This window comes from Raphanus sativus, chromosome 6 (genome assembly GCF_000801105.2).
Source record: "Raphanus sativus cultivar WK10039 chromosome 6, ASM80110v3, whole genome shotgun sequence".
In the NCBI taxonomy this organism is placed as follows: domain Eukaryota; kingdom Viridiplantae; phylum Streptophyta; class Magnoliopsida; order Brassicales; family Brassicaceae; genus Raphanus; species Raphanus sativus.
This window is the reverse complement of record NC_079516.1, coordinates 30,298,830-30,324,372: the sequence shown is the minus strand read 5'-3', so window position 1 is coordinate 30,324,372 and position 25,543 is coordinate 30,298,830. Positions and strand designations below refer to the sequence as shown.

Sequence of the window (25,543 nt, the reverse complement as noted above, 5' to 3'; positions counted from 1 at the left end):
TTCTTGTAGGAATAGCCACGAGTATTCAGAAGGAGCAACTAATTTCGTGAATTCGTCAGCAAGAAGATTGGGAAGTCTTCTTGAAATGCTATGCCCTTGTAGAGACTGCCGCAATCTGAGCCATCAGTCACTGGATAAAATTGTGGAGCATTTGGTGATTAGGGGTATGGATAAGAAGTATAAGAGTTCTCGTTGGAGTATTCATGGTGAAAAAAGAGATTCTGCAGAAGACAGTGTACTTCAATGTGAAACATAGGCATTTGATTTGTTTAAGACAGCATTCTTCATGGACGAAGGTGGTCCAAACCCGACAACTGACAACGAAGATGATGAAGCACCAGAGGAACTTGAGTTTACAAAAAAAGCTAAGAGATGCTCAAACGCCATTATACTCGGGTTGTCTCAAGCACACAAAGGTTTCAGCTATCATGGGACTTTACAGATTCAAGGTTAAAAGTGGTGTGTCGGAGAACTACTTTGATCAAGAAATTTCTGAAGATCTTTGGGTTCGGCTACGACAATATCCATGCTTGCAAGAATGATTGCATACTGTATAGAAAGGAGTACGAGAACCTACAAAGCTGTCCAAGATGCAAAGTTTCAAGATGGGAAATGGATAAGCACAGTAATGAGATAAAGGTGGGGATTCCGGCAAAGGTCCTAAGATATTTTCCAATCAAGGACAGGTTTAGGAGGATGTTTAGATCAAAGAGGATGGCTGAAGATCTGCGTTGGCACTATACCAATGCCACTGAAGATGGTACAATACGGCACCCCGTTGATTCTATCTCTTGGGCACAAGTGAATGCTAAATGGCCAGACTTTGCTGCTGATCCACGGAATCTTCGACTTGGGATTTCCACAGATGGGATGAACCCTTTCTCCATGCAAAGCACCAATCACAGCACATGGCCAGTGTTGTTAGTGAACTGTAACACGCCTCCAACCATGTGTATGAAGGCTGAGAATATAATGTTGACTTTGTTGATCCCTGGTCCTACTGCTCCTGGTAATAACATAGATGTTTACCTAGCACCACTGATAGACGATCTAAAAGATTTGTGGGCTGAGGGTATTGAAGTGTATGACTCATTTGCGAAGGAGAATTTTAATCTCAGAGCCTTGCTACTTTGGAGTATCAGTGACTATCCAGCCTTAGGAACACTGTCTGGATGTAAAGTAAAGGGGAAACAAGCCTGCAATGTATGCGGAAAGGATACACCTGCAAGGTGGCTTAAGTTTAGCCGCAAGTTTGTCTACATGGGTAACAGAAGGAGACTACCGCCTGGCCATCGTTACAGATATAAAAAAGCTTGGTTTGACAACACTGTGGAGGAAGTGAATGCGAATAGGATACAAACAGGCGCTGAGATATATGAGACACTACAAGCTTTTACGAATGATTTTGGTAGACCTCTAGAGAAGGAAAAAAAAAAGGAAAAGACTAGAGTTGGAAGATGATGAGAGGGTAGTGGAAGAAGAGTGTGATGAATCAAATGAACTATGGCGGTGGAAGAAGAGATCAATATTCTTTGATCTACCTTACTGGAAGGTAAAGTATAGTAACTGACCTATATTATGTGATTGTTGTATATGAATATGCCTAACAGTTTCTTGTTTAATGTGTTAGGAGTTACCTGTTCGTCACAATATTGATGTTATGCACGTAGAAAAGAATGTGTCTGATGCTATATTGTCTCTGTTGATGCAAAGTGCGAAGTCAAAAGATGGGTTGAAAGCAAGAAAAGACTTAGAAGATATTGGAATCAGAAAGCACTTGCACACAGAGGTGAGGGGAAAGAAAACATACTTACCTCCTGCTGCCTACTGGTTATCGAAGAAAGAGAAGACCATTTTTTGCCAAAGGTTAGCTAAGTTTAGAGGTCCTGATGGTTATTGTGGTAATATTGCGAATTGTGTTTCAGTTAACCCTCCAAATATTGGTAGTTTAAAGTCGCATGATCATCATGTCCTAGTACAGAACTTGTTACCAGCTGCATTAAGAGGGTTGTTACATAGGGGTCCTAGGATAGCCATAAATAGATTATGCAGTTACTTCAATAGGTTGTGTCAGCGCATCATTGACCCAGAGAAACTTATATCCATGGAAACAGAGTTTGTGGAAACAATGTGTCAGCTGGAGCGCTTCTTCCCTCCAGCCCTTTTTGATATCATGTTTCACCTACCAATACATCTATCAAAAGAGGCACGCTTGGGAGGACCAGTTCACTTCCGCTGGATGTATCCCTTTGAAAGGTTTGATTAACTCATTTGCTTCAATATATGCACTTTCCGCAATGATGTTTGACTTATATTCATATTTCCTGAGTTATAGGTACATGAAAACACTAAAGGCTTTTGTGAAGAATTATGCAAGGCCAGAAGCATGTATGGCTGAGGCGTATTTGGCTGGAGAATGCGTTGCATTCTGTTTAGAGTTCCTTAAAGATTCAGTACCAGTTCAAGAAGCAGTTAATCGTAATGAAGATGTCGAGACTGACACAATGGTGGTTGAAGGCCGACCTCTGCAGAAGGGTATAGAGGTTACCCTTTCAGATAAAGATAGAGACATTGCACATCGCTATGTGCTAATGAACATGGCATCTTTGGATCCATTTCTTGAGTAAGTAATTCTCTATGTTTCTTCTACTAGTTTTACTCATAAGTTCATTTTCATATACTGTTGTTTAATTTAAAATCAGGATGCATTTGGAAGAGTTGCAAGCAAAGGATGCTCGATTGGCTAGAAATGAAACTTTGTTATGGAAATACCATACTGACCACTTTGCAGAATGGCTTAAAAATAAGGTTTCAAACTCCATATTCTTTTCTTGATTATTTTGATGACTGGTTAGCTTGTATCATGATGCCTGGTTAGCTTGTATCTTGAAGAACATGTCCAGATTTTAGTGAATTGATGTTTGAGTAGCTTATAGCTTGATGAACTGTCTGGATTTTTAGTATTTTGATGACTGGTTAGCTTGTAGATTGATGATTGGTTTTCTGGTATATATATCATGTTTTGATTATAATTCAAGTACCTCGGCTTGATGATCATGCTCTGATTTCCTGTCGCAGATTCATTCAGACTCAACAGATAGTCATTCTAAGGAGATAAGGTGGTTGGCATTTGGGCCAAGAAATGTTGCTTTAGCACATAAAGGATTCATCATCAATGGCCAACGGTTTCATACTGATGCGGTCAAGCTGAAGACACAAAACAGTGGAGTAACTTATGAAGCCTTTAGCATGTGTAGATCAAGTGCTCGAAATATGAGACAGGTCGCGGATATGATTACATACTATGGAGTGATAAAGGAGATTTTGGTCATCGACTATCACATGTTCAAAGTGCCACTCTTTAGATGCAACTAGGCAAAAACAGTGAATGGTGTGAAGGAAGAAGATGGCTTCACTCTTGTTACCTTCATATGAACCAAGCAGCCTATTTGAAAGATCCATTCATTCTACCTTCTCAAGCAAAACAGGTTTTCTACTCTAGGGAGGATGATGCTTCAAATTGGTATGTTGTTATGAGAGCACCACCTAGAGGTTATCATGAGTTGGAAACAGAAGAGGATTTAGGTGGTGCTCCTTTACCTATCCAAGAAGTTGATGATATGGGTGATGAAGCTTCAGATGATGATAGTGTTTATGTTAGGGATGATTGTGAAGGTTTATTAGTGGTAGATTAATAGGTTGTATGCACTTGTGTGATGGTTTGTATAATTGTGATAATGTTGTGTTATGGAATTTAAATAATTATACTATTTTTTGGTTTTTCAATAATTTAAATTTTTTTTATTTCATATTTCGAATTCATTATTAAAACAAATCAATTCACTAATTATTATTAATTAATTTCCGGATAATTAAAAAACTAATTAATAACACGAAACATTTGCTATCTTTTGCTATTTGGAAAAATCAAATTATTAGGTTATAATAACATTTGTCAAACGTTATTATAAATATTAACAATTGCATTAAAAAAGCGCTATTGTTATAAACTTAATAATAGCACAAAGGAAAACCGCTATTAAAAGGGTCGGACCTTTTATAACGGGCGATGTCAGAGCGTCCAAGGAAGCGCTATTAAATATGAATCATAGCGCTTTCGGGCGCTATTACTACCCACATTTCCTGTAGTGTCAGTTCCTCTGATGTAGGTGTAGTGTCTGAAGGGTTACCAGTAATCTCTGTAGGGTTAGCTTGTGGTTTCGGTGTGGGTCTGAGTGCATTGATTCGGTTGCTGTCTATCGATGGTAGTTGCACTTGGTATGTGAGAGGTGCGTGTCGATCGATAGGTGGAGAAAAGGGTCGATCGATACGTTTCTTGTCTTTGTGTCGATCGATGAGTGGCTCGTCTCGTCGGTCGATATCTTCGTAGGTGTGGGTGGGTGGGTATGGATGAGAAGCCGTGAATTCAGCATGTGTCAATATCCTAACCGCGTTGCAATCTGCAGTCGTATCCGGAAATGGCATTGTTGATGTCGATCGATGTGGACTAGTTGGTGTCGATCGACACCATTGTGATCCACCGAAACTTAGTGAACTTTCCACTTCAAAGTCTCCTTCTTGTAGCTTCTCTTGTTTCACTACTTGCCAGAAATCATCATCTATAATGGCATTCACGTGGTGTTTCCTATTTCCTTCCCCTACTTCCTTAGAAGTTCCAATCCTCCTGATAGAGTCTTCAGTCTGGACAATCTGTGTCTCAAGTTTCTTAACTTGAGTGCAAATGGTGTCTATCTTTGTGGTCAGATTGTTGAAGACAGAGTCAATTTTCCCATTGAAGTCTACTGTAAGCTTCTGCTGACCTTCTAGAACTCTATCAATCATGGCATCAAACTTACTCTCATGGGTGGGTGGTGGTGGGTTTTGGTAAGCTGAGTTGCCGTAGTTCCTTGTGTTGGTGAAGGGTTTCTGATACATTGAACTCTGGTTGTAGTTACTCTTCTGACCACTGCCAAAAAAGTTTATGTTTCCACTCTGGTTTCCATATCTTTGAAAACCAGTACCTCCAATGTAGTTCACATCTTCCTCTGTATCATCTTCTCTAGCCTCTCCTTCTTCAGCTGAGCACACTGGCTGCCCGAGAAATGCATGTAAAGCATCTATCTTGGCTCTGACTTCAGTCATCTGGTCTTCTCCGATGGCTGCAACCGATTTCTTCTTGTCAGAGTCAGTGTTCTTGGTGCTGCTGCTGTTGGCTAGGTTCTCAATAAGTCTCACAGCCTCTATTGGATTCCTAGTGTTGAAGTTCCCCTCGCTAGCAGTATCAAGAGCCATCTGATACCTCAAGGCGATACCTCTGTAGAAAGTGCTTAGCAGCTACACTTCATTGAATCCATGGTGTGGACAGTCTCGCTGGAAGAACTTAAATCTGATCCACGCGTCTTTAAAAGTCTCACTAGGCTTTTGCGCGAAAGTGGCGATTTTGCTCCTTAAGTCTTCAGCGCGTGCCTCATCAAAGAAGTTACGCAGGAAGGCGTTTTTGATGTCGGCCCAGGATGTTAGTGATCCTGTAGGTAGCTGCTTGAGCCAGTGCGAAGCTTCTCCAATCAGTGAGTATTTGAAGAGCTTGCAGAGTAGGTAATCCTCAGGGACTCCATCCATACGAATAACAGCGATAAGATCCTCGAACCTCTCCAGATGGTCCATAGGATGCTTGTGTGATAGCCCAAAATAAGGTATCTGAGACACGAGAGAGTAGTACTGAAGCGTGAGCTCGAAGTTCGGCTTCTGAATCTCTGGAAGTCGAATAGCTAGTCCGTTGGTGTAGTACTCGTCTGGACGATTGTAGTCTGCCAACGATCGTGTTTGAGCTTCTCCTGTAGCCTCAGCTTCAGGCTCAGGGATTATGTTTCCCAGTGCATCTAGCTTTTGACATGTTGCATTACGCATATGACCATCTTGGTCATACAGGTTTCCATTCTCGCCCTGCGTGAGGATAACAATCGCGAACATTCTCCGCGGAATAGTGTTGATCGATGTACGGTGAGTAGTATCGAACGATGTGGATTGGCGAACGGTATCGGTCGACGGTGATGTCTGAGTGTCGGTCGACGGTTGAACGTGAGTATCAGTCGACGGTACTGCGGTTCTGTCGATCAATGCGGAGCGTAGGTCTTTGCGGATTGAGCGTTCCAAGTGTGCAGGATCCTCTGAGAATAATAGTTGGTTTCCCCTGTTGCTTCTGGTACTGCTGGGCATGTACCTGAAAAGACAGAAAAATTTTAATCAGAAAGGGGGTAAAAAGAAAAACTGAAGATTAATAAGATTAAATCTAATGGCGATCAAAGCTCCCCGGCAACGGCGCCAAATTTGATAGTGCTCAAATTACCCAGTAGAGCTTACTCTCTCAAATAAGAGGTACAGCTGTAGTACTTAGGGATCGAATCACGAGGAGCTAGGGAACCAATTAAATAAAATCTACTAATCAATCCTAGGTGAAGTTGGTTTATATGATGGAAATAAAAGTAACAATTCCTAAAATGAGCAACATAGTTGCTCTAACTAATAATATGATGGGTTGTTTAAATGTGATAAAGAGTGCTAGACATAGGGCTTTTATTCAGGAATGGAGATTATAATTACTATAAATGCTTTAACAAGTTGCTTGCATGATACTATAGATCTCAGCCGCTTAACTCAAGTGATGTATCACTGGTTAAATAATCTAGATCTCTGGCCTCAACTGTCGTATGTTGACACAGAAAAAGAGTCGATCGATATCCTTTTGAGATATCGATCGATACACCTTTCGCTCGGCGATCGAATCACCTGTCGGGATATTGATCGACGGCTTCTAGATATGCCTAGGCGCGAGCCGATAATGAACACTAGGTCTCAAGGAGGGATGTCGCTCTTCTCAACGGGAGACAAGCTAGCTCAAATGGATAATTCAAGATAATCAAAGATCCTAGTGATCTATATTCTAGTTAGCTAATCTAGAACAAGCATAGGGTGCAATCCATTTGATGAGTACCACAACTTAGCAATTATAGTTTGGGGCTAATCCCACAAACCTATTTAAACCCTAGATCTAACAAGTAGACTACTCAGACATAGCTAAGCAATTCATGACAATGGATAGATGAAAGAATTGCATAGATAGAAATAAGTAGAATTACAAAAGGAGATGAGAAATCTCTCCAATCTCTCAAAACAATATAAAACTCAAGTCTCTCTCTCTCACTCTCTGCTTTTCTCTTGAGTTGTCAAAAGCTTGCTTCTTTCGAAGTTGCCGTCAAAAAACACTTAGCAGGAATATTTAAGCATTTCCATTAGGTTAAAAACTCGTCAGGGGCAATCTCGTAATTTGGTGAAGTCTTGGTGAAGTAGTCGGCTAAACCATTTCGTCCTCGATATCGATCGACAACACTGATGTGTATCGATCGATTATAATCTTCTAGTACGCGGATCTTCTCAGCTACATCGATCGACAACTCTGAATGAGTATCGATCGATTATAATCGCAATGTTGACTTCCGACTTGGTCTTGAATGGTCAACTCGGGTATATCATCTCTTGTACTCCAAAATGCTCCAAAACATCACTTTCTCACGAAATGCTCCTGAACCTGAAAACATACCTAACAGGCTAGAAAACATATTAAATATATAATAAAATACTAGTATACCATGGTTAGAAACGAGTAAAATCCATGGTATATCACTAAGCAATTCATAACAAATTGCATTAGATAGAGAATAGAAAACAAATGGAGTTCAAACACAAATCTTTCAATGATATCTCTCCAATCTCTCAAAACAAATAAAACTCTAGCTTTCTCTCACACTCTCTGCTTGCTTGCTTTCGCTTGCTTGCTTTCTTTTCTGCTTGCCTTCAAAAACACTAAGGCAGGATATTTAAGCATTTCCAGTAGGTTAAAAACTCGTCAGGGGCAATCTCCTAATTTGGTGAAGTCTTGGTTAAGTAGTCGGCTAAACCATTTCGTCCTCGCTATCGATCGACAACACTTGATGTGTATCGATCGATTATAATCTTCAAGTACGCGGATCTTCACAGCTGCATCGATCGACAACTATGGATGAGTATCGATCGATTCTTCTCTGAATGTTGACTTCCTACTTGGTCTGAATGGTCAACTCGGGTGTATTATCTCTTGTGCTCCAAAATGCTCCAAAAGCATCACTTTATCACGAAACACTCCTGAACCTGAAAACATACCTAACAGGGTAGAAAACATATTAGTTATATAATAAAAATATCATTATACCATGGTAGAAAATGGGTGAAATCCATGGTATATCATGTATGTATAATTGCAACGTCCCAAAATAAGTGCATAAGTGGATCGTAATTATCTTTCACTCTCTTTGTATCTCTCTCTCTCTCTCTCTCTCTCTCTCTCTCTCTCTCTCTCTCTCTCTCTTCTCTCTATCTCTCTCCTCTCTTCTCTCTCTCTCTCTCTCTTCTCTCCTCTCTCTCTCTCTCTCTCTCTCTCTCTCTCTCTCTTCTCTCTCCTCTCTCTCTTCTCTCTCTCTCTCTCTTCTCCTCTCTCCCTCATCGTAAACTTTTTTTTTTTGAAAATATAAAAATGTAAACATTTTTTTAATTCATCGATTATCTTTTCACTACCACAATTTTGATTTATATGGTAATGTTTCTTAGTTTAATATTTATCATGAATTTTTCTTGGGTAAATTACCAACTAATCATAGTTTGCCAACTAATGTACATTTTTTAAAGATAATAAATAAATAATAATAATTTGTGTTTAGTTTTAAAATAATTGAAAAAATATTAATAGCTGCCAAAGATGATTTTTTTAACAATTTTAAAACCGTCACAAAAGAATAAATCATAAACACTAAACACTAAACACTATACCCTAAATTCTTGGTAAAATCCAAACACGAAACTCTAAATTCTTGGATATACCCTAAACCCTTGGGTAATCCTAAAACACTAAACTGTAAACCCTTGGGTATACCCTAAACACTAAATCTCTCTCTCTCTCTCTCTCTCTCTCTCTCTCTCTCTCTCTCTCTCTCTCTCTCTCTCTCTCTCTCTCTCTCTCTCTCTCTCTCTCTCTCTCTCTCTCTCTCTCTCTCAACATTTAGTTTCTCTCTATTTCACTTGTTTCATCTATTTTATATCTCTTTGCTTCTCTCTCTCAGCCTCCCTCTGTCTCTCTCTATCATAATCTTTAATTTCTCTCTATTGTACAGATTCAAATTATGGACTAAATAGTACAAAGTTTTAGAAGTAACGGATTTTATATCATAAGATCACCGTCTTTGGGATAAAGCATGAGGCACATGAAAAAAGTAGATAACAATTAAGTACCCTGCCTACGGAATATTCTGAAAAACTTGTTTATAGACACCATTCAATGTTTTTGTCTCCGGCTTCCTTTCTTTACCAGTTATTAGGATTTTTAATTCAGATCTCGACTTAACTCTTGAAAGTGCAACGTAGATCTGACTATGAGAGAACACTGGCCTAGGCAGAAACAAACCAACACTTTCTAGTTTTTGACCTTGACTTTTGTTGATGGTCATCGCGAAAGCTAATGTAACTGGAAACTGTCTTCGACGCATTCTGAAAGGAAACTTTGTGTCAGGTGGTGTGACAAACACTATAGGAATCCAGACCTTGTCTCCAGCAATATTGTTTCCGGTTATAATTCTACCTTCTATCACATGGAACAGTAACTGAGTAACAATTAGCCTAGTACCATTGCATAAGCCATCTGCAAGATCCAGGTTACGGAGACACATAATAGGAGCACCAACCTTCAGCTTTAAATAATGTCTAGGCAGTCCAGCCACTTTAACACTGTTCAAAAACTCTACAGGATATACTATATTTTTTTCTACGTCAAAATCAGATGGGATAATACTGTCAGAGCTAAGGTAAACCTTCTCTTCACCTGAAAGCATATGTAAATCTTTTACTTTAGTGACATGTAAAAAGTTACTGGAACATAAGAGTAAACACAAAAACATGTTACCTGGCAACTGCGAAAGCATGTAATCATTTATTTTATCCACTTCATCATTTGTGGGAGTGAGAATGGCTCGATGTCTAAACAAATCCTTATCTGTTGAGGTTTGAAAAGCTTGTCCATAAACCTCTTTTGCCATAGTCTCAATAGAATCTTCTCCACTATTTTTTATCAGCAAATCAGAAGGGATGTCAATCTCAACATGACCGTCGTTAGGCAAATTTATTTTTCCATCTCCAATATCCAAAACCCATTTTGAGAAGGATCGAAGCTCTTTTGCTGCATCATCAGTAAGACCAGCGAGCAATCTCATGTGCGGGCATTTATACGATTCTTATGTTTTATGTATAAATATTATTAATATCTAATCAAATGTTTTATGTATTATTAAAACTAAATTTTTTCTTCATATGTTTTATGTATTATTCATATAAATATGTATTATTCAAATACGATTCTTATGTTTTATGTATTATTAATTTGTTCTTCATTCAGTCTTTGTGGTTCAAAACTATAAGCTTTTTAGACATTATTTAATTCAATCTACTTTGATGTTTAAATTATTATCATATACTTTGAAATATGAAATAAATAAATCTTGCATGTGCGGGCATCGATGTGATTTATATATTGCATGTATAACTATTATTATTAGTGCATAAGTGGATCATAATTATATTTCACTCTCGTTGTATCTTTGTATCTTACTCATTTAGGTTTCTCCATATATAAGTCTCTCTCTCTCTCTCTCTCTCTCTCTCTCTCTCTCTCTCTCTCTTTCTCTCTCTCTCTCTCCCTCTCTCTCTCTCTCTCTCTCTCTCTCTCTCTCTCTCTCTCTCTCATCATAAACTTTTTAATTTTTTGAAAAAGATAAAAAGGTAATTACGATCATATCGTGCGTGTGGGCATTCATATGATTCATATATTGCTCGTCTAGCTATTAGTATAAATATATAAGTAGATTGTAATTCTTTCTCAATCTCTATCACTACAAGAAAAATGGGTTTTAATAGCATACCAGAATAGCGTTTTTTCCGGTTATGCTATGTTTGTGATACCCGTGTTTTAAAGATAGTGTTTCCCTTTAATGAGACGCTATGTTAGAATGCTGATAAAAAAATATAAAATAAGAGTACGGTTTTAAAGGAGGCGCTTATGTAATATAGCAATGAAACATTAATAGTGTTATGTTAAAGTTACGCGGTAATGCCCGGGACACTTAAAATTATTTTGCCTCCTAAAATCAATTGTGCTGCCAAATTAAAAAAAATAGAAACTCCCAAAACATTAGGGTTCTTCCATCTCTCGTATCTGTTTCCTCCATTTCCTCCGTTCGATTGATAAACCCAAACCAAAACCTCTCCTTTCTGATTCGGAATCTCATCAAATTTCAGTCTCCGTTCGATCGATATACTTATCTAATCCAGAATTGGGAAAAACAAGATTGAAATTCATTTCGAATCAGTCGAAGGTGAACTCGGGTTTTTTCATTTTGTCTCCTCTTCCGATTGTAAACCGTTTATCTCTTGCCTATTAGTTATTTAGGGTTATTGCATGTTTAATTGAGTCATTTCTGTGCTCAATGTTGCAGGGAGATTTCGTTCCAAATATTTCGATTAAGGTACTTCTAAATCTGATTCGTTTTTGTGCTCTCTCGGTATCTCGTATGACTGTTGTAATTTTCTGGGTTTATTAACATTGTTTTCTTCTTTTGTAGCTAAATCAAACCAAAGTTGAAGAGATCTATCAGGTAAAATAAGTTACACTCAATTAACTGGTTTACATATCTCGTACTGTTTTGTTCTTCTGGGTTGATAAACTGCGTCTCTTGTATGTAAAATTGGTTGGAGCTGAAACATGGATAAATCTTGGGTATGGTTACCAAGGTATTAACTTCACTTCACAGTCATTTTAATTTTTCGTTTTGTATATGTCACACTGCTACTCAGTTTATTTATCACTTGTTCTAACTCTCCAGGAATAGCCTTGAGTATGAGAAAGGAGCAAGTGAGTTTGTGTCTTCTTCATCAAGCCGTTTAGGTGTTCCAACAGAAATGTTATGTCCGTGTGTTGATTGCCGCAATGTATGCCATCAGTCTACTGAGAAAGTTTTCGAGCATCTGGTGATTAGAGGGATGGATCCGAAGTACAAGAGTTGTAAATTCTGGTCCAAACACGGAGATAGAAAGCCTGATAAGCCATCTGATATCAACTCCTCTGCAAGTGAGCCGTACGAGTTGTTAAGAACAGCTTTCATGCCAACTGAAGACCATCACTCAGCTCAGGAGGAGAGTGCAGAAGCGTCTGCGGGAACTGACAGACCAGAAGAAGCTGAGTTCAGAAAAAAACTGGAGGATGCAGAAACCCCGTTGTACTCTCAGTGTTCAAAATACATGAAGGTTGCTGCGATCATGGGACTCTACAGGATAAAGGTCAAAAGTGGGATGTCTGAAAGCTATTTTGATCAGTTATTGGCGTTAATTCATGATATGCTTCCTGGAGAAAATGTGCTACCTAAGTCTACAGATGAGATGAAGAAGTTTCTGAAACAGTTTGGGTTTGGTTATGATGGCATCCACGCCTGCAAGAACGACTGTATCTTGTTTAGGAACCAGTATGAGGATGCGGTCAGCTGTCCAAGATGCAGTGACTCAAGATGGGAGAAGGATAAGCATACTGGTGAAGAGAAGAAAGGGATTCCGGTTAAAGTGCTTAGGTATTTTCCGATAAAAGATAGGTTCAGAAGAATGTTTAGATCAAAGCGTCTGGCGGAGGAGTTGTGTTGGCATTCGACAAATGCATCTGACGATGGAACTATGCAACATCCAGTTGATTCAGTGACTTGGGGACAGATAAACAACAAATGGCCAGAGTTCGCTGCTGAAGCAAGAAACCTAAGACTAGGTATTTCTACTGATGGCATGAATCCATTCTCCATGCAGAACACCAATTATACCACATGGCATGTCCTCTTAGCCAACTACAACATGGCTCCAACGTAGTGCATGAAATCAGAGAACATCATGTTGACAATGTTGATACCTGGTCCAACCGCACCTAGCAACAACATAGACGTCTATCTACAACCACTGATAGAGGACTTGAAGAGTTTGTGGGCTGAAGGTATGGAAGTGTATGATTCGTTTAAGAAGGAGAGTTTCACTCTTAGAGCTATGTTGTTGTGGAGTATCACCGACTATCCTGGGTTAGGCACATTAGCTGGCTGTAATGTTAAGGGGAAGCAAGCCTGTAATGTCTGTGGCAAGGATACACCGCATATGTGGCTAAAGTTTAGTCGCAAACACGTTTACATGGGGAACAGGAAGCGGCTCATGCCTAATCATCCATATAGAAGACGGAAAGGATGGTTTGACAACACGGTGGAGATTGGTACTGCAAATAGGATTCGGAGTGGTGTAGAAATTGCTGACATTCTGAGGGATTTTAAAAACGACTTTGGGAAAAAGTTAAGTAAGAAGAGTAAGCAAAAAAGGACAACGGGAGATGAGGATGATGTTGCTTCAGTTGAGGAGTATGAAGAAGATGATGATCTGTGGCGGTTGAAGAAAAAGTCAATTTTCTTTGAGTTACCTTACTGGAAGGTATGTTTCCTTTTCAGATATATAATTTAACTTATTCTCGATGTTTATATTTCTATACTGATTAAGACATGTATAAAATATATGGCAGGATATGCCAGTAAGGCATAACATAGATGTTATGCACGTGGAGAAGAATGTGTCTGATGCACTGCTGTCTATTCTGATGCATAGTGCAAAATCAAAGGATGGCCTGAAAGCAAGAAAAGATTTAGAAGACATGGGTATTAGAAGCAACTTGCATACAGAAGTGAGGGGGAAGAAAACTTACTTGCCTCCTGCTGCTTACTGGCTATATAAGGAAGAAAAAAAGAAATTCTGCAGACGGTTATCAAACTTCAAAGGGCCTAATGGTTATAGTGCCAATATCTCCAACTGTGTCTCACTGGATCCTCCTGGTATTGGCGGCATGAAGTCACATGACCATCATGTACTAATGCAGAATATGTTACCGGTAGCATTGAGAGTTCTACTACCAAGAGGGCCACAGATTGCAGTGACTCGGATATGCAATTACTTCAACAGACTCTGTCAACGCATTATTGAGCCAGAGAAGCTACTTAAGTTAGAAGCAGAGATTGTGGAGACAATGTGTCAGCTAGAGAGATTCTTTCCTCCATCTCTGTTTGATATAATGTTTCATCTTCCACTGCATCTAGCAAGAGAAGCACGCTTGGGTGGCCCTGTACACTTCAGATGGATGTATCCCTTCGAGAGGTAGTTTTCTATATATATATATTTATAAGCTTGATATACATTATCTGCTACTATAACAATAAGTTATATTTTTTTGTAAGGTATATGAAGACTCTAAAAGCTTATGTGAAGAATTTTGCAAGACCCGAAGCTTGTATGGCCGAAGGTTATTTAGCAGGTGAATGACTTGCATTTTGCATGGAGTTCCTGCAGAAATCAGTTCCAGTAGAAGAAGCAATTAATAGAAACGAAGATCTTGAGACTTCTCAGAATTTACTTGAAGGCCGGACGCTGAATAAAGCGACAGAAGTGACACTTACTGACAAAGAGAGAGATGTAGCTCACCGGTATATCCTCATGAATACTGCAGTGATTGAGCCTTATGTTCAGTAAGTGAAAATTCCAATAGCTTGTTCAGTATGTTATTTTTTCTCTCACACTAACTTAATGAATATACAGGATGCATTTAGAAGAGCTACAAAGGACGGACGAAAGATGTGCAAAAAACGAAACCATCTTATGGAAGAACCATACTGAAAGGTTTGCACAGTGGATCAAAGAAAATGTATGATTTACTTATTGTTTCTTTCAATACTTTCCTTCCTGATTACTTTGTATATATATGATCTGATTTTGTTTGTAATATTTTTTCCATTTTAGATACCAACTAACTCGAAGGAACATTCACAGCAGCTGAGATGGCTTGCTTTTGGACCAAGGAATATTGCTCACACCTACAAGGGGTTTGTAGTTAATGGAAATCGATTCCATACAGACGATATGCAGAGGAAGACACAGAACAGTGGAATAGCATATGATGCGTTTTCAGTGTGCAGAGCTAGTGCCAAAGATGCGAGGCAAATGGCTGATATAGTTACATACTATGGAGTGATTAAGGAGATCATATTGATCGACTACCATATGTTTGAGGTGGCTCTGTTTAAGTGCGGTTGGGCTCATAAAGGAAGAGACTAAAAGAGGAAGACGGTTTCACACTTGTGAATCTCCACATGAGTCAGTCTACATTTGTTAATGATCCTTACATTATGCCATCGCAAGCTAAACAAGCGTTCAACTCTAGAGAGGAAGATAGCTCCCCTTGGTATGTTTTGATGAGAGCACCACCGCGAGGGTATCATGAGTTAGAGACAGAAGAGGAGTTTTGTTCTGGTGCAGTAACAGTCCAGACTGAAGAAGATATGGGAGATCAAGCATCTGATGACGAGAGTTTTTGTGTTAGGAATGATTGTGAGGGTGTTCTAATTCATGATTTATGATGAGTTTTTTTTTTCAGGTTATCTATTGCCATGAATTCCAAAGCTGTTACAGATAAATGTCGTCGCAGCAAATGCCAAGCAGGTCTTGATGTTAGCCCTGAAGTTTCCTTAGCTCAGAAAAAACCCAAGAAAATGCTCCGATGATGACCACAGAGGAAGAGTATCATTCAGAAGAAGTCGAGAAAGCAACAGAGCATGCGGATTTGGAAGGAACAGAATCTGAAAAAGTCGACGAAACCGGAGTTGAAGATGTGGAACCTGAAGATAATATCCCTGCAACAGAACATGAAGATATGGAACCTGAAGATGGAGATGGAGATGAAGAGGAAGACGATGACACCACACAACCACCATCTCAAGAAGAACAAGTCATTCCTCCTTCGGAGCCACAGACTCAGACACAAACAGAGCAGTCGGATAACGTAGTCAAGAAGACTAGGGGTCCAACGAAAATGCGAAAGTAGCAAAACATATAGAGGACAAGGTTGAGGTGGAGTTTAATGCTCTAGGTGAGCATGTCGGGCGTGGATCAGTTACCCTATCTTCTTTCCTAGGTCCTCTCGTGAGAGAGCATGTCCCAGTACTTCTAGATGACTGGAGACATCTTGATGAGAAAACAAAAGATGCTTTGTGGGAGGAAATTCAGGTTCGTATTACAACTCTTTGATAATGTCTGAAAAGTAGTAAGTTGATAACTTCAATATGTATAACAGGGAATATTCAACTTGACAGAAGAATGGCAAAAAGATGTTGTTTTTAAGCAGATGGGTTGTTTGTGGAGGGCCTCTAAATCCAGATTGTCTTCGCAAGTTAGAGCTACAAAAAAAGGCTCAACTTCAGAAAATTAAGCCTAGCAACATACAATCTGCAACTGCGTGGAACAATTGGGTTAAAGGAAGATGTACAACAGCTTTTAAGGTAATTTAAAATTAAGGATTTATTAGTAACGAGTCTGCTTATATTTATGATAATTATCTTAACTCCTAATCTGAATGTGTAGGAACAAAGTGATAAATACAGGGAACTTAGGAAGGGCCAAATTCCTCACACCACTAGCCGTAAAGGCATGATTCGACTTGCAGATGAGATGGTATGTTTGTAATTTAATAAGTTGCGATTACAAAGAACTTTTATGACAACGTAGAGGAAAAACAGTAGTGATCCTAGAAAGGTAACTAGAACAAAGGTTTGGGTCGCTGGGCATACGCATTCTGATGGAAGACCTGTGAGTCAAGAATTTGCAGAAACAATAGTAAGTTCATGATAATTCTTAGATTTCTATTAACTTCCAAGTTTGTTTGTATAAAACACTTAACAATTTTATGATATTTTTTTAATGCAGGAGAAGATTAAGAGAATTGACAGTGAAATGGGTTCAAGTTCCGCAGATAATATCGGTGAAGATGCTGTGACTCAGGTTCTAGGAAAGGATAAACCAGGAAGAATTAGGGGGATGGGGCGAGGGGTTACTGCAACCAAATTGGCATTCTTACATGCTAGAGACTCCCATGTCCAGAAGCTTCAAGATACTCAAGTAGAACTTATCAACAAGATTGAAGATTTGAGAAATGTGGTAAAAGACTTAGCCGGCCAAAAGGTAAGTCCTTGAACTAGAGTTGTAATTATTAGAGTTTTAAGTGATCTATAAGGTTTTAAAAATCTTGTTTATTTCTGTTTCTGTGTTAGAATAAAACCGATTATCGTTCTACTTCTGAGGTTAGCGATATTAGCAAGGGAGGAATAAGGTGCCAGCTACTTGATTGGGTTTCCAATGATGATGTGGTTGTTGTTGAAGGAGAATATCACTCTAGTGAACTCTACTATAAGATTGGTCGAATTCCATTGGGTCCAAACGCGGCTGCTGTAGTAGTAAAGTCTGTATCAGTAGAAACTGCATCTATATGGAGACCTACAACAACTTGTTCTAGACTTGCTTAGGCGGTTGGAGTGAAAATTGCATGGCCAGCTGATAAGCTAATACTGGACGATGATATTGACTTATCAAACAATGGTAACATCATCGGATCAGAGGTAATTATATGTTGTCAGTTTTCTTCCGTAATACTCATCGAATACATATCTAATGAAAATTCTGTGTTTTTTTTTTTGCTTCAGCCTACTGATGCTTCTTTAGGAAAAGTTCAAATCTTTGATTACTGGAAATCAGAAGATGAATTGATTGCTAAGGGTGTATTGTTGTCAACTGATCATGCGGAACTAGTCAACCAAGTACCGCTAGGACCGAATGCTGCAATTCTTAGAGTGGAAGTGGTTGTAAAATCTGATGCTTTTATTTGGAGACCAACTCCTGAAATGACGAAGATGGGTGATGCGCTACATGGGACTATTGCCTGGCTTATCGATAAGATAGTACTACCTGAACAAGATTCACTAAAAGAATCAAACAAGATTTCGAATCAGGTATGTTTATGAAACATCTTATTTATTGCTTAAGTAAGTATTGTGATAGTTGTTGGTGTATGAACTTCTGTTTATATGATTCTTGGATTCAATGATGATATTGTCTTGATTCTGTTTGTTACTTTATTTCGTTTAGAGTGGTAGTAACGACAGTGGTTGTAGCAGCAAAGGTGGTAAACAGAAGTGCGCCCTCTTGGACTGTAATAACTCTGGACAGAGAGTTGCTTTGGGTCGTGTGTTCTCAGCTGATCCAACAGAGAAGGTGCATTTCGTCCCTTTAGGTCAATGGGGCATGAGTGTGGAGGCCAAACAGTGAAATTGAATTCATTGGTGATGCAGTTGGAAGCATTGTGGCTTGGTCAAATGATAAGGTTGTTTTAATGTAAGGCATGTCTGTTGTTTTTGAACTTGTTATGCTAGTACCTTGAACGATCTTTGTTATTTGCTGTACTTATGTAATATATGACAAGAATGGTTTTTATGTTCAATATTAGCAGTTTATGTTTGATAATATAATGTCTCAAAACTAAATAATCGATTGCATATAAAAAAATGTATATATATAAAATATTAAAATTAAATATATATATTTTATTATTATTTTAAATATACTATATAATAGCAGCAAGAATTAGCTGCTATAATTTCAATATAATATATATAACAGAAGTATTAATTGCTATAGTTGTCTTAAAAATAACTTCTCGAAAACGCTGTTACTAATAACAATAATAACATTAATTAAGCGATATTAAATATTAATCTATTGCAAAAGATAAAGCGCTATGGATTCCAAGGAAACGATAGCACCTCGAAAAATTGTTATCTAATGTGCCTGACCTACTATGACGGGCGATGATACAGCGTTCCTAAATCCGCTGTCGTATCGTTAAATAGCGTTTTTCGTCCGCTAGTAAAACCCATTTTTCTTGTAGTGTATGTATCATTATGTCTAATTCATATACTACATGGTACGTTATTATTATAAGTGCATAAGTGGATCGTAGTTATCTCTCTCTCTCTCTCTCTCTCTCTCTCTCTCTCTCTCTCCCCCTCATCGTAAACCTTTTTTTGAAAAATATAAAAATGTAAACATTCTTTTAATTCATCGATTATCTTTTAACTACCACAATTTTGATTTATATGAGAATGTTTCCTAGTTTAATATTTTATCATGAATTTTTATTAGGTGAATTACCAACTAATCATAATTTGCCAATTAATGTACAGTTTTTTCTTAAGATAATAATAAAATAATAATAATTTATGTTAAGTTTTTAAAATAAATAAAAAATATTAGTAGCTGCCAAAAGATGAAATTTTTTTAAAAATTTTAAAACCGTCACAAAAGAGTAAATCATAAACACTAAACACTATACCCTAAACACTTGGGTAAAAATCCAAACGCTAAACCCTAAATTATGGGATATACCCTAAACCCTAGGGTAAATCCCAAACACTAAACTGTAAACTCTTGGGTATACCCTAAACACTAAATCTCTCTCTCTCTCTCTCTCTCTCTCTCTCTCTCTCTCTCTCTCTCTCTCTCTCTCTCTCTCTCTCTCTCTCTCTCTCTCTCTCTCTCTCTCTCTCTCTCTCTCTCTCTCTCTCTCTCTCTCTCTCTCTCTCCTCTCTCTCTCTCTCTCTCTCTCTCTCTCTCTCTCTCAACATTTAGTTTCTCTCTATTTCACTTGTTTCATCTATTTTATATCTCCTTGGGTCTCTTTCTTAGCCTCCCTCTGTCTTTCTCTATCATAATCTTTAATTTCTCTCTATTTCACCTATATATATATATATATATCTCAGTCTCTCTTTCAGTCTCGGTCTCTATCTCTCTATTTTTACAGAGTATGATTTTTTTTTTGTGATAGTGATTTTCTTAAAATAAACCTACAACATGAAACTGATCACACTTGGACATAACCCAAAAAAAATCAACCATGATGTATAAATAAATCTGATTGACCTTGATTTTTATAGAAGACAACCGTCTAATTCATGTAAAAAATATTGAAGAAAATAAAGAGTGATCTAATCATATATGACTTGAAAAGAAAAGTCATTGTGTCATAATTCATCTGCAAACTAACCTGAGTCTATTTAAATATGTCTCTGCTTGATCCATTCTTTGATAAACTCTCACTTCTCGGAAAATCAGTCAGGTTCAAGACACCTTGTAGATGTTGCACAGTGCTTTATAAGAAAACAAAAACAGTTTGGTGTATTAGACAACAGAAATCAAGCTCTATAAGAAATGAAACAAACAAAGTGGGTTTGGTTAATAAATACCTCGTTGACACCAGAGATTCTTTGTGTAAAAAACAAAATGTCTTCTTCAAGATTGCTCGTTCATCAAAGTCCTCCGTACTTATCTAAACAATAAATAAAATAACTTTTAGAAAACATACCAATCTGGTAATAGGTATATTTCCAACATAAGACTCTATACACGTCTGGTGGAATTCTTAAATCTTACGATTGTATACTCCCACACGTCTTATGTAACGCCCCGACCGCCCACGGCTAATGGACCACCCACGCCCGCTCTCTCGGCCCGTGGGCCCCATCCCATCTGACGGTCGGTCGTTAATTTTCCAAGGTTCGAAATCATTGTTTACTGACCCTGCAATCACCACCCGATCTTTCCCCGTGTTTTGGCCTCATTCACACGGTATCGCGAATCACTTCCCGATAGATCACCTATCATTCCACTACTCCTGCTTAAGCACGCTTAACTCTGGAGTTCTAAACGAATATGTGACGGAAAAGATAAGTCAACTTTGGTGACATAGGTAGCCAAATCAATTCTCTTAAGCCTTTTCACATATCACAACTCGGGATATTACAATTCATCCCTTCTCAAAAAACGCAACGTCCTCGTTGCGCCCCACGACAGATCTTAAGACGCCTCTCAAGTCAGAACTGAGACGGCTAACTAGCTCTGATACTACTTGCAACACCCCGACCGCCCACGGCTAATGGGCCATCCACGTCCGCTCTCTCGGCCAGTGGATCTCATCCCATCCGACGGTCGGTCGTTAATTTTCCAAGGTTCGAAATCATTGTTTACTGACCTGCAGTCACCACCCGACCTTTCTCCGTGTTTTGGCCTCAATCACACTGTATCGCGAATCACTTCCCGATAGGTCACACATCCTTCCACTACTCCAGCTCAAGCACGCTTAACTCTGGAGTTCTAAACGGATGTGTGACGGAAAAGATAAGTCAACTTTGGTGATTTACCTTTTCATATATCACAACTCGGGATGTTACACGACTCTACCCCTTACTCATTCGAAACCTCTTTCACTTTCTCCATCACTCCTCGCACCAAACCAAACTCCGGCCAAGGCCTCGCCTTCCACTTAGTGGCTCTGTGTTGACACAAGTGACAAACGGAGTTCCAAAAAGCTTCATGTCTCTTCTGCCAATAACAGCCCTGTGAAGTTCATGAGTTATGGACCTATAAAGCTGAATCAAGAAGAGTTTCTTGAGTAACAAATAAAACCAGTGTGATCACCTTCCATGAAGGATTTCAAGTTTTGCTTTTTTCCTGATTCTTTCTGCGTCTGATTCATCCGATACGCCACAATAAGGTTTTCATCTTTTATCACACTCAGCGACTCCAGGGGATTCTCAAAATATCTAGAGATCGTGTGCTCATATACCTGAGAGAGAGGGCAATGCCACGGATTAGAGAGAGATCTGAGCAAAAAGGAACGTGTAAAGAGTCATACCTTTGCAAGTAAAAGGGTCTCATCATCAGTTAGAGCAACAAGCAGTACGTAATTCAGTAATAAGATCTCTACATGATCCACCTTTACGCACTTTTACAGTGTATGACACCGGAGGATGACTTCCATCGCTAGAAAACACAGTAACTGTTATTGACCGCGTGAGCAAAGGTAAACACATGCACTTGAAAGGGTCAAAACTGATCAACTTTCCTCCACAAACTGGACAAACCAGAGTTGACTTGCAATGACCCTGAAAGTAATCATATGGTCAGGAACATAACAATGAGATTAGATTAACATTCATAGAAGAAAGAGATTAAGAAACAGAAAGAGCTACTTACTTGGCAGGCATTAGCTATTACAGAATCATTGTCAGAGTCTTTAAGTTCAGTGTGCAGCGCTTCTAATAAGCAAACAAGCAGTTCCTGAAACAACATTGTTTAACTGTCAAAATACATGCCAGACCATATACAATAATTAGCTCAATTATGCACATTAGAGGAAATGACTAACATGAGAATCCTGTTCCATGTTACCACTAAATTGTGGAGCATATGTTTCTAGTTTTGTCTTGAAAAAACGTGGTTCAACTTTTTTTCTTCCTGGCGACCATAAATCCTTCAGCAGTTCACCAAACGCCTTAGCAAGCTCACCCTGAATGTGTTTAGAAATCATTAATTAAAAAACAGAGAAGAAGAGGAACTTATCAAAACCCTAATGGCATAACCTCAAAAAAAAAAACCACAATAAAGACAATTCAATACTTAAAAAAAAAAACAGAGACTTTCATTACCGGAGATCAAAATCTATAAACGGAACACTCACCGGGATCACAAAGTCGGCGGAAGTCATGAACATCAGCCAGAAACCAAAACCAAAAAAAAAAAATACATTATGAACAATAGGAGAAAAAACAAAAAAAAAACAAAAAACAAAGTGGAAAGTAAAGTGTTGATGGAAACCAAATATTTTTTTTACCAGTGGTTAAAGCCTTAATCATGCCATTCCTACGACCACGATTTTAAATGTAACTAAACAAACAGACCTAGAAAACAATAAACAAAAAAAACCTGCATACAAAATGAAACATTTTTTCTTGTTAAAACCTAGTGTGGTTAGTTTGTAATGAGGAGAGTGGAGATAATGTGGTATACAAAACTTACTTGTCCTTGTCTCCGTGTATTTATAACTTTCAAGCTGCCATTTTAAGAACAAAATAAGAATGTTTGTGCTAACAAAATGTTTGTGCTGTCATTAAAAAACAGAAATACTTGGGTTCACCCTAAAGTGAAGTTACCGGTTCACCAACAGGATATTTAGCATTTACTTTTAAAAATAAATAAAAATAAAATAAACAAAAAATAGTTCAAAAAAAAAATATTATTAACCCTATCTGCACTAAACCCTAAATCACAAACTAAACTCTAAACTCTAAACACTAAACCCTAAACTTTTAGATAACACCTAAACCCTTGGATAAACCCTAAACACTTAGATAACTCTTAACCCCAAATCCTAAGCACTAAACCATAAACAGTAAATCATAAATTTTTAGATTTACCCAAGTGTTTAGAAATTATCCAAAAATTTATTATTTAGTGTTTAGTGTTTAGGACATGAGTTTAGGATTTATTCCAGAGTTTAGGTTTTTTCTAAGAATTTTGGGTTTACCCAAAGGTTTAGGGATTACCTAAGAGTTTAGGGTTTAGTGTTTAGGGTTTAGGGTTTAGTTTACGATTTAGGATTTAGTGTAGACGGTGTTAATAATATTAATTTTTTTCTTTTCAAACTAATGGTATTTTTTTTGTTTGTTTTATTTTTTTATTTTTAAAAGTAAATGTTAAATATCTTATTTCCTTTTTAAGAAAAATCTGCATTTAAAATAAAACAATATGATTGGTTGGTGAACCTTGAAGTTCACCATAGGGGTGAACCCAAGAATAACTCATTAAAAATGGAAGAATGTTTGTATTTTAAGACCTCGACATTCACCTCTATATATATAAAGTGAGCGTGAAGAGTATTAATGACGCCAAGGTAATATTCATACAATAAATAATTAAATCATTTAAGGAAATATATTAAATTTGTATTGTCAAAAAATGATATGCATATGATATGATGTGAAACTTGCGGAAGTAATCAATATTATTAAGGTAAGTTAATAAAAATAAGTTTACTAATTAGATACAAATTGTTAAATACCATTAAGCAATGTAATAAATGGTCAACATCAAGAGTGAATGGTTTACCGTATTTGTAATAAAGAAACTTATTAATACACATATTTATTAATATTCTTGCGCAAGTTATAATTAATAAGATTAGCAATTAGTGTTATTTTCCTATTAGCATCTCGATCACAAAAATAAATCAAAAAAGAAATTCTAAAAAATCAACCAATAGAATCGCTAGATTTTGGCTGAGAAGCTCTGTATGAGCGACATGTGATAAATGTACTTTTTTTAATACATAGGAGGATTCATAGTTACATTATATGTTTGCTTTTGAATATTTGATACAGATCAATAATTCAGGCATGAATTAATTAATTTTCTGAGTTTACAAGATCAACGTTGATAAAACCTTTTATAATAATATATCATAATATAATATTAATATGATTCAATATTTCTGTTAAACGTTAGACTAATAGCAAGAATTTATAAGATAATGATAACTCCACGACCATGTACGGCTAATGAGTCTTTCACTTCTTCTCTTTTGGTACGGGCGCCTATTCCAAGCAATGTGGGAACCGAAATTTACACCGTCGATTTTAATAAATAAATATGGAGAAAAGCATGGAAAACTCCACTTTTCTTGAGGTCCAGATTCTCTGCGACAGCCAACGACAAGTAAACAAATAAATGCGGAAAATAGAAAAAGATAACAAAACGAGTTTAGTAAAAAGTAGATCTTTATTTCGAATTCGCGTAAGAGCGTTACGAGGATTACAAAAGATTGTAAAAGCTTTGACCGCGAGAACTGTCGGCGATTTTCCTAGTTCTAGCCGCCTCAAAACGTTAAACCTAATCTAGTCGCAGCTCGATAACAAAAAACGAAAAAGATACGCAAAAGGTTTAAGGATTTGGGACTGGACCTATGAAAGGCTGCCTATGTACCCCTTTCGAGTATCAAGTCAGACGTAGTTCAGTTAGAAAGAATTGAACGAGAGATCAAACAGCCTGTGCTAGCTCATCTAGTATGAGCGTTGGTCATAGAAACATGCATGTCGAGAATAATGCCTAGGGTTTCTATGTGCGGAGCTCTAAGTAAAATAATTGTTAGATCCTTCCGAGAGGAACAGAGGTCTGCGGACAAGATAAAAATAGAACAAGAGGTGGCCAGACATTCTAGGTCCTGCCTTGGTAGTCTAACCACCTAAGTTATAAGTTCTCTAAGCTTGCATGAGTTCTCTAAATCTCTGATTTTCGGATCCCTTTTTCTTCTGCTCCAGCCCTCCTTATATACATGTCTAGGTCGGCGGCCCTTTTACTCTTTCGCCTTTGGGCCCAAGTTTTATCTCTTTTCGGGAATTTTCCATTTTTCGTCGATCTTCATAATTATCTTCGAAGTTTTACATTTATCTTCGGAAACTTGACATTTATCCTATTTTTGGGAAATAGAATAAACCGTCATAGCTTTGTTGGGCCTGAATCCTTAAAATCGTAAGTGAGTCCGCGGGCACGTTTCAGGCCCTTGAACTTTTATACGATTTCTCGAAAAGATTATCTTTCTAGTGAAATAAATCGTACAGTTTAGAGAATCGATTTTCAAGTCGATCGTTCTTGTTTTACACGATACACTCTACGAGAAAACCGAGCTTCTCTG

The 25,543-nt window shown here is 37.8% G+C and overlaps 2 protein-coding genes and 1 long non-coding RNA gene across 3 annotated transcripts; 2 read left to right on the top strand and 1 right to left on the bottom strand.

The window, feature by feature from the left end:
- The first annotated feature begins 372 nt into the window (after positions 1-372).
- On the top strand, positions 373-3,695 carry LOC108820250 (uncharacterized). Its single transcript, XM_056987229.1, has 7 exons — positions 373-1,338; positions 1,421-1,552; positions 1,631-2,256; positions 2,336-2,623; positions 2,703-2,808; positions 3,079-3,228; positions 3,366-3,695. Exons 1-7 carry the CDS (start codon positions 373-375, stop codon positions 3,693-3,695), a joined length of 2,598 nt encoding a protein of 865 aa, XP_056843209.1.
- An 8,271-nt stretch (positions 3,696-11,966) lies between these two features.
- Positions 11,967-14,299, top strand: LOC108837738 (uncharacterized). Its single transcript, XM_018610762.2, has 2 exons — positions 11,967-13,581; positions 13,670-14,299. The coding sequence occupies exons 1-2, from the start codon at positions 12,985-12,987 to the stop codon at positions 14,297-14,299; spliced, it is 1,227 nt and encodes a 408-aa protein (XP_018466264.2). The 5' UTR covers positions 11,967-12,984.
- A 7,568-nt stretch (positions 14,300-21,867) lies between these two features.
- LOC130496602 (uncharacterized) lies at positions 21,868-22,357 on the bottom strand. Its single transcript, XR_008935759.1, has 3 exons — positions 22,223-22,357; positions 22,051-22,134; positions 21,868-21,959 (listed from the first exon to the last, which is right to left on the bottom strand). It is a non-coding gene; the product is annotated as an uncharacterized LOC130496602 (long non-coding RNA).
- Between the last annotated feature and the right edge of the window lie 3,186 nt (positions 22,358-25,543).

Coding starts and splice junctions, on each gene's coding strand:
- LOC108820250 (XM_056987229.1), top strand. CDS start 373: ATGCTCAAACGCCATTATACTCGGGTTGTCTCAAGCACACAAAGGTTT. Junction 1,339..1,420: donor TTGACAACACTGTGGAGGAA/GTGAATGCGAAT, acceptor GTAGACCTCTAG/AGAAGGAAAAAAAAAAGGAA. Junction 2,809..3,078: donor CAGAATGGCTTAAAAATAAG/GTTTCAAACTCC, acceptor TTCCTGTCGCAG/ATTCATTCAGACTCAACAGA.
- LOC108837738 (XM_018610762.2), top strand. CDS start 12,985: ATGAAATCAGAGAACATCATGTTGACAATGTTGATACCTGGTCCAACC. Junction 13,582..13,669: donor TTGAGTTACCTTACTGGAAG/GTATGTTTCCTT, acceptor AATATATGGCAG/GATATGCCAGTAAGGCATAA.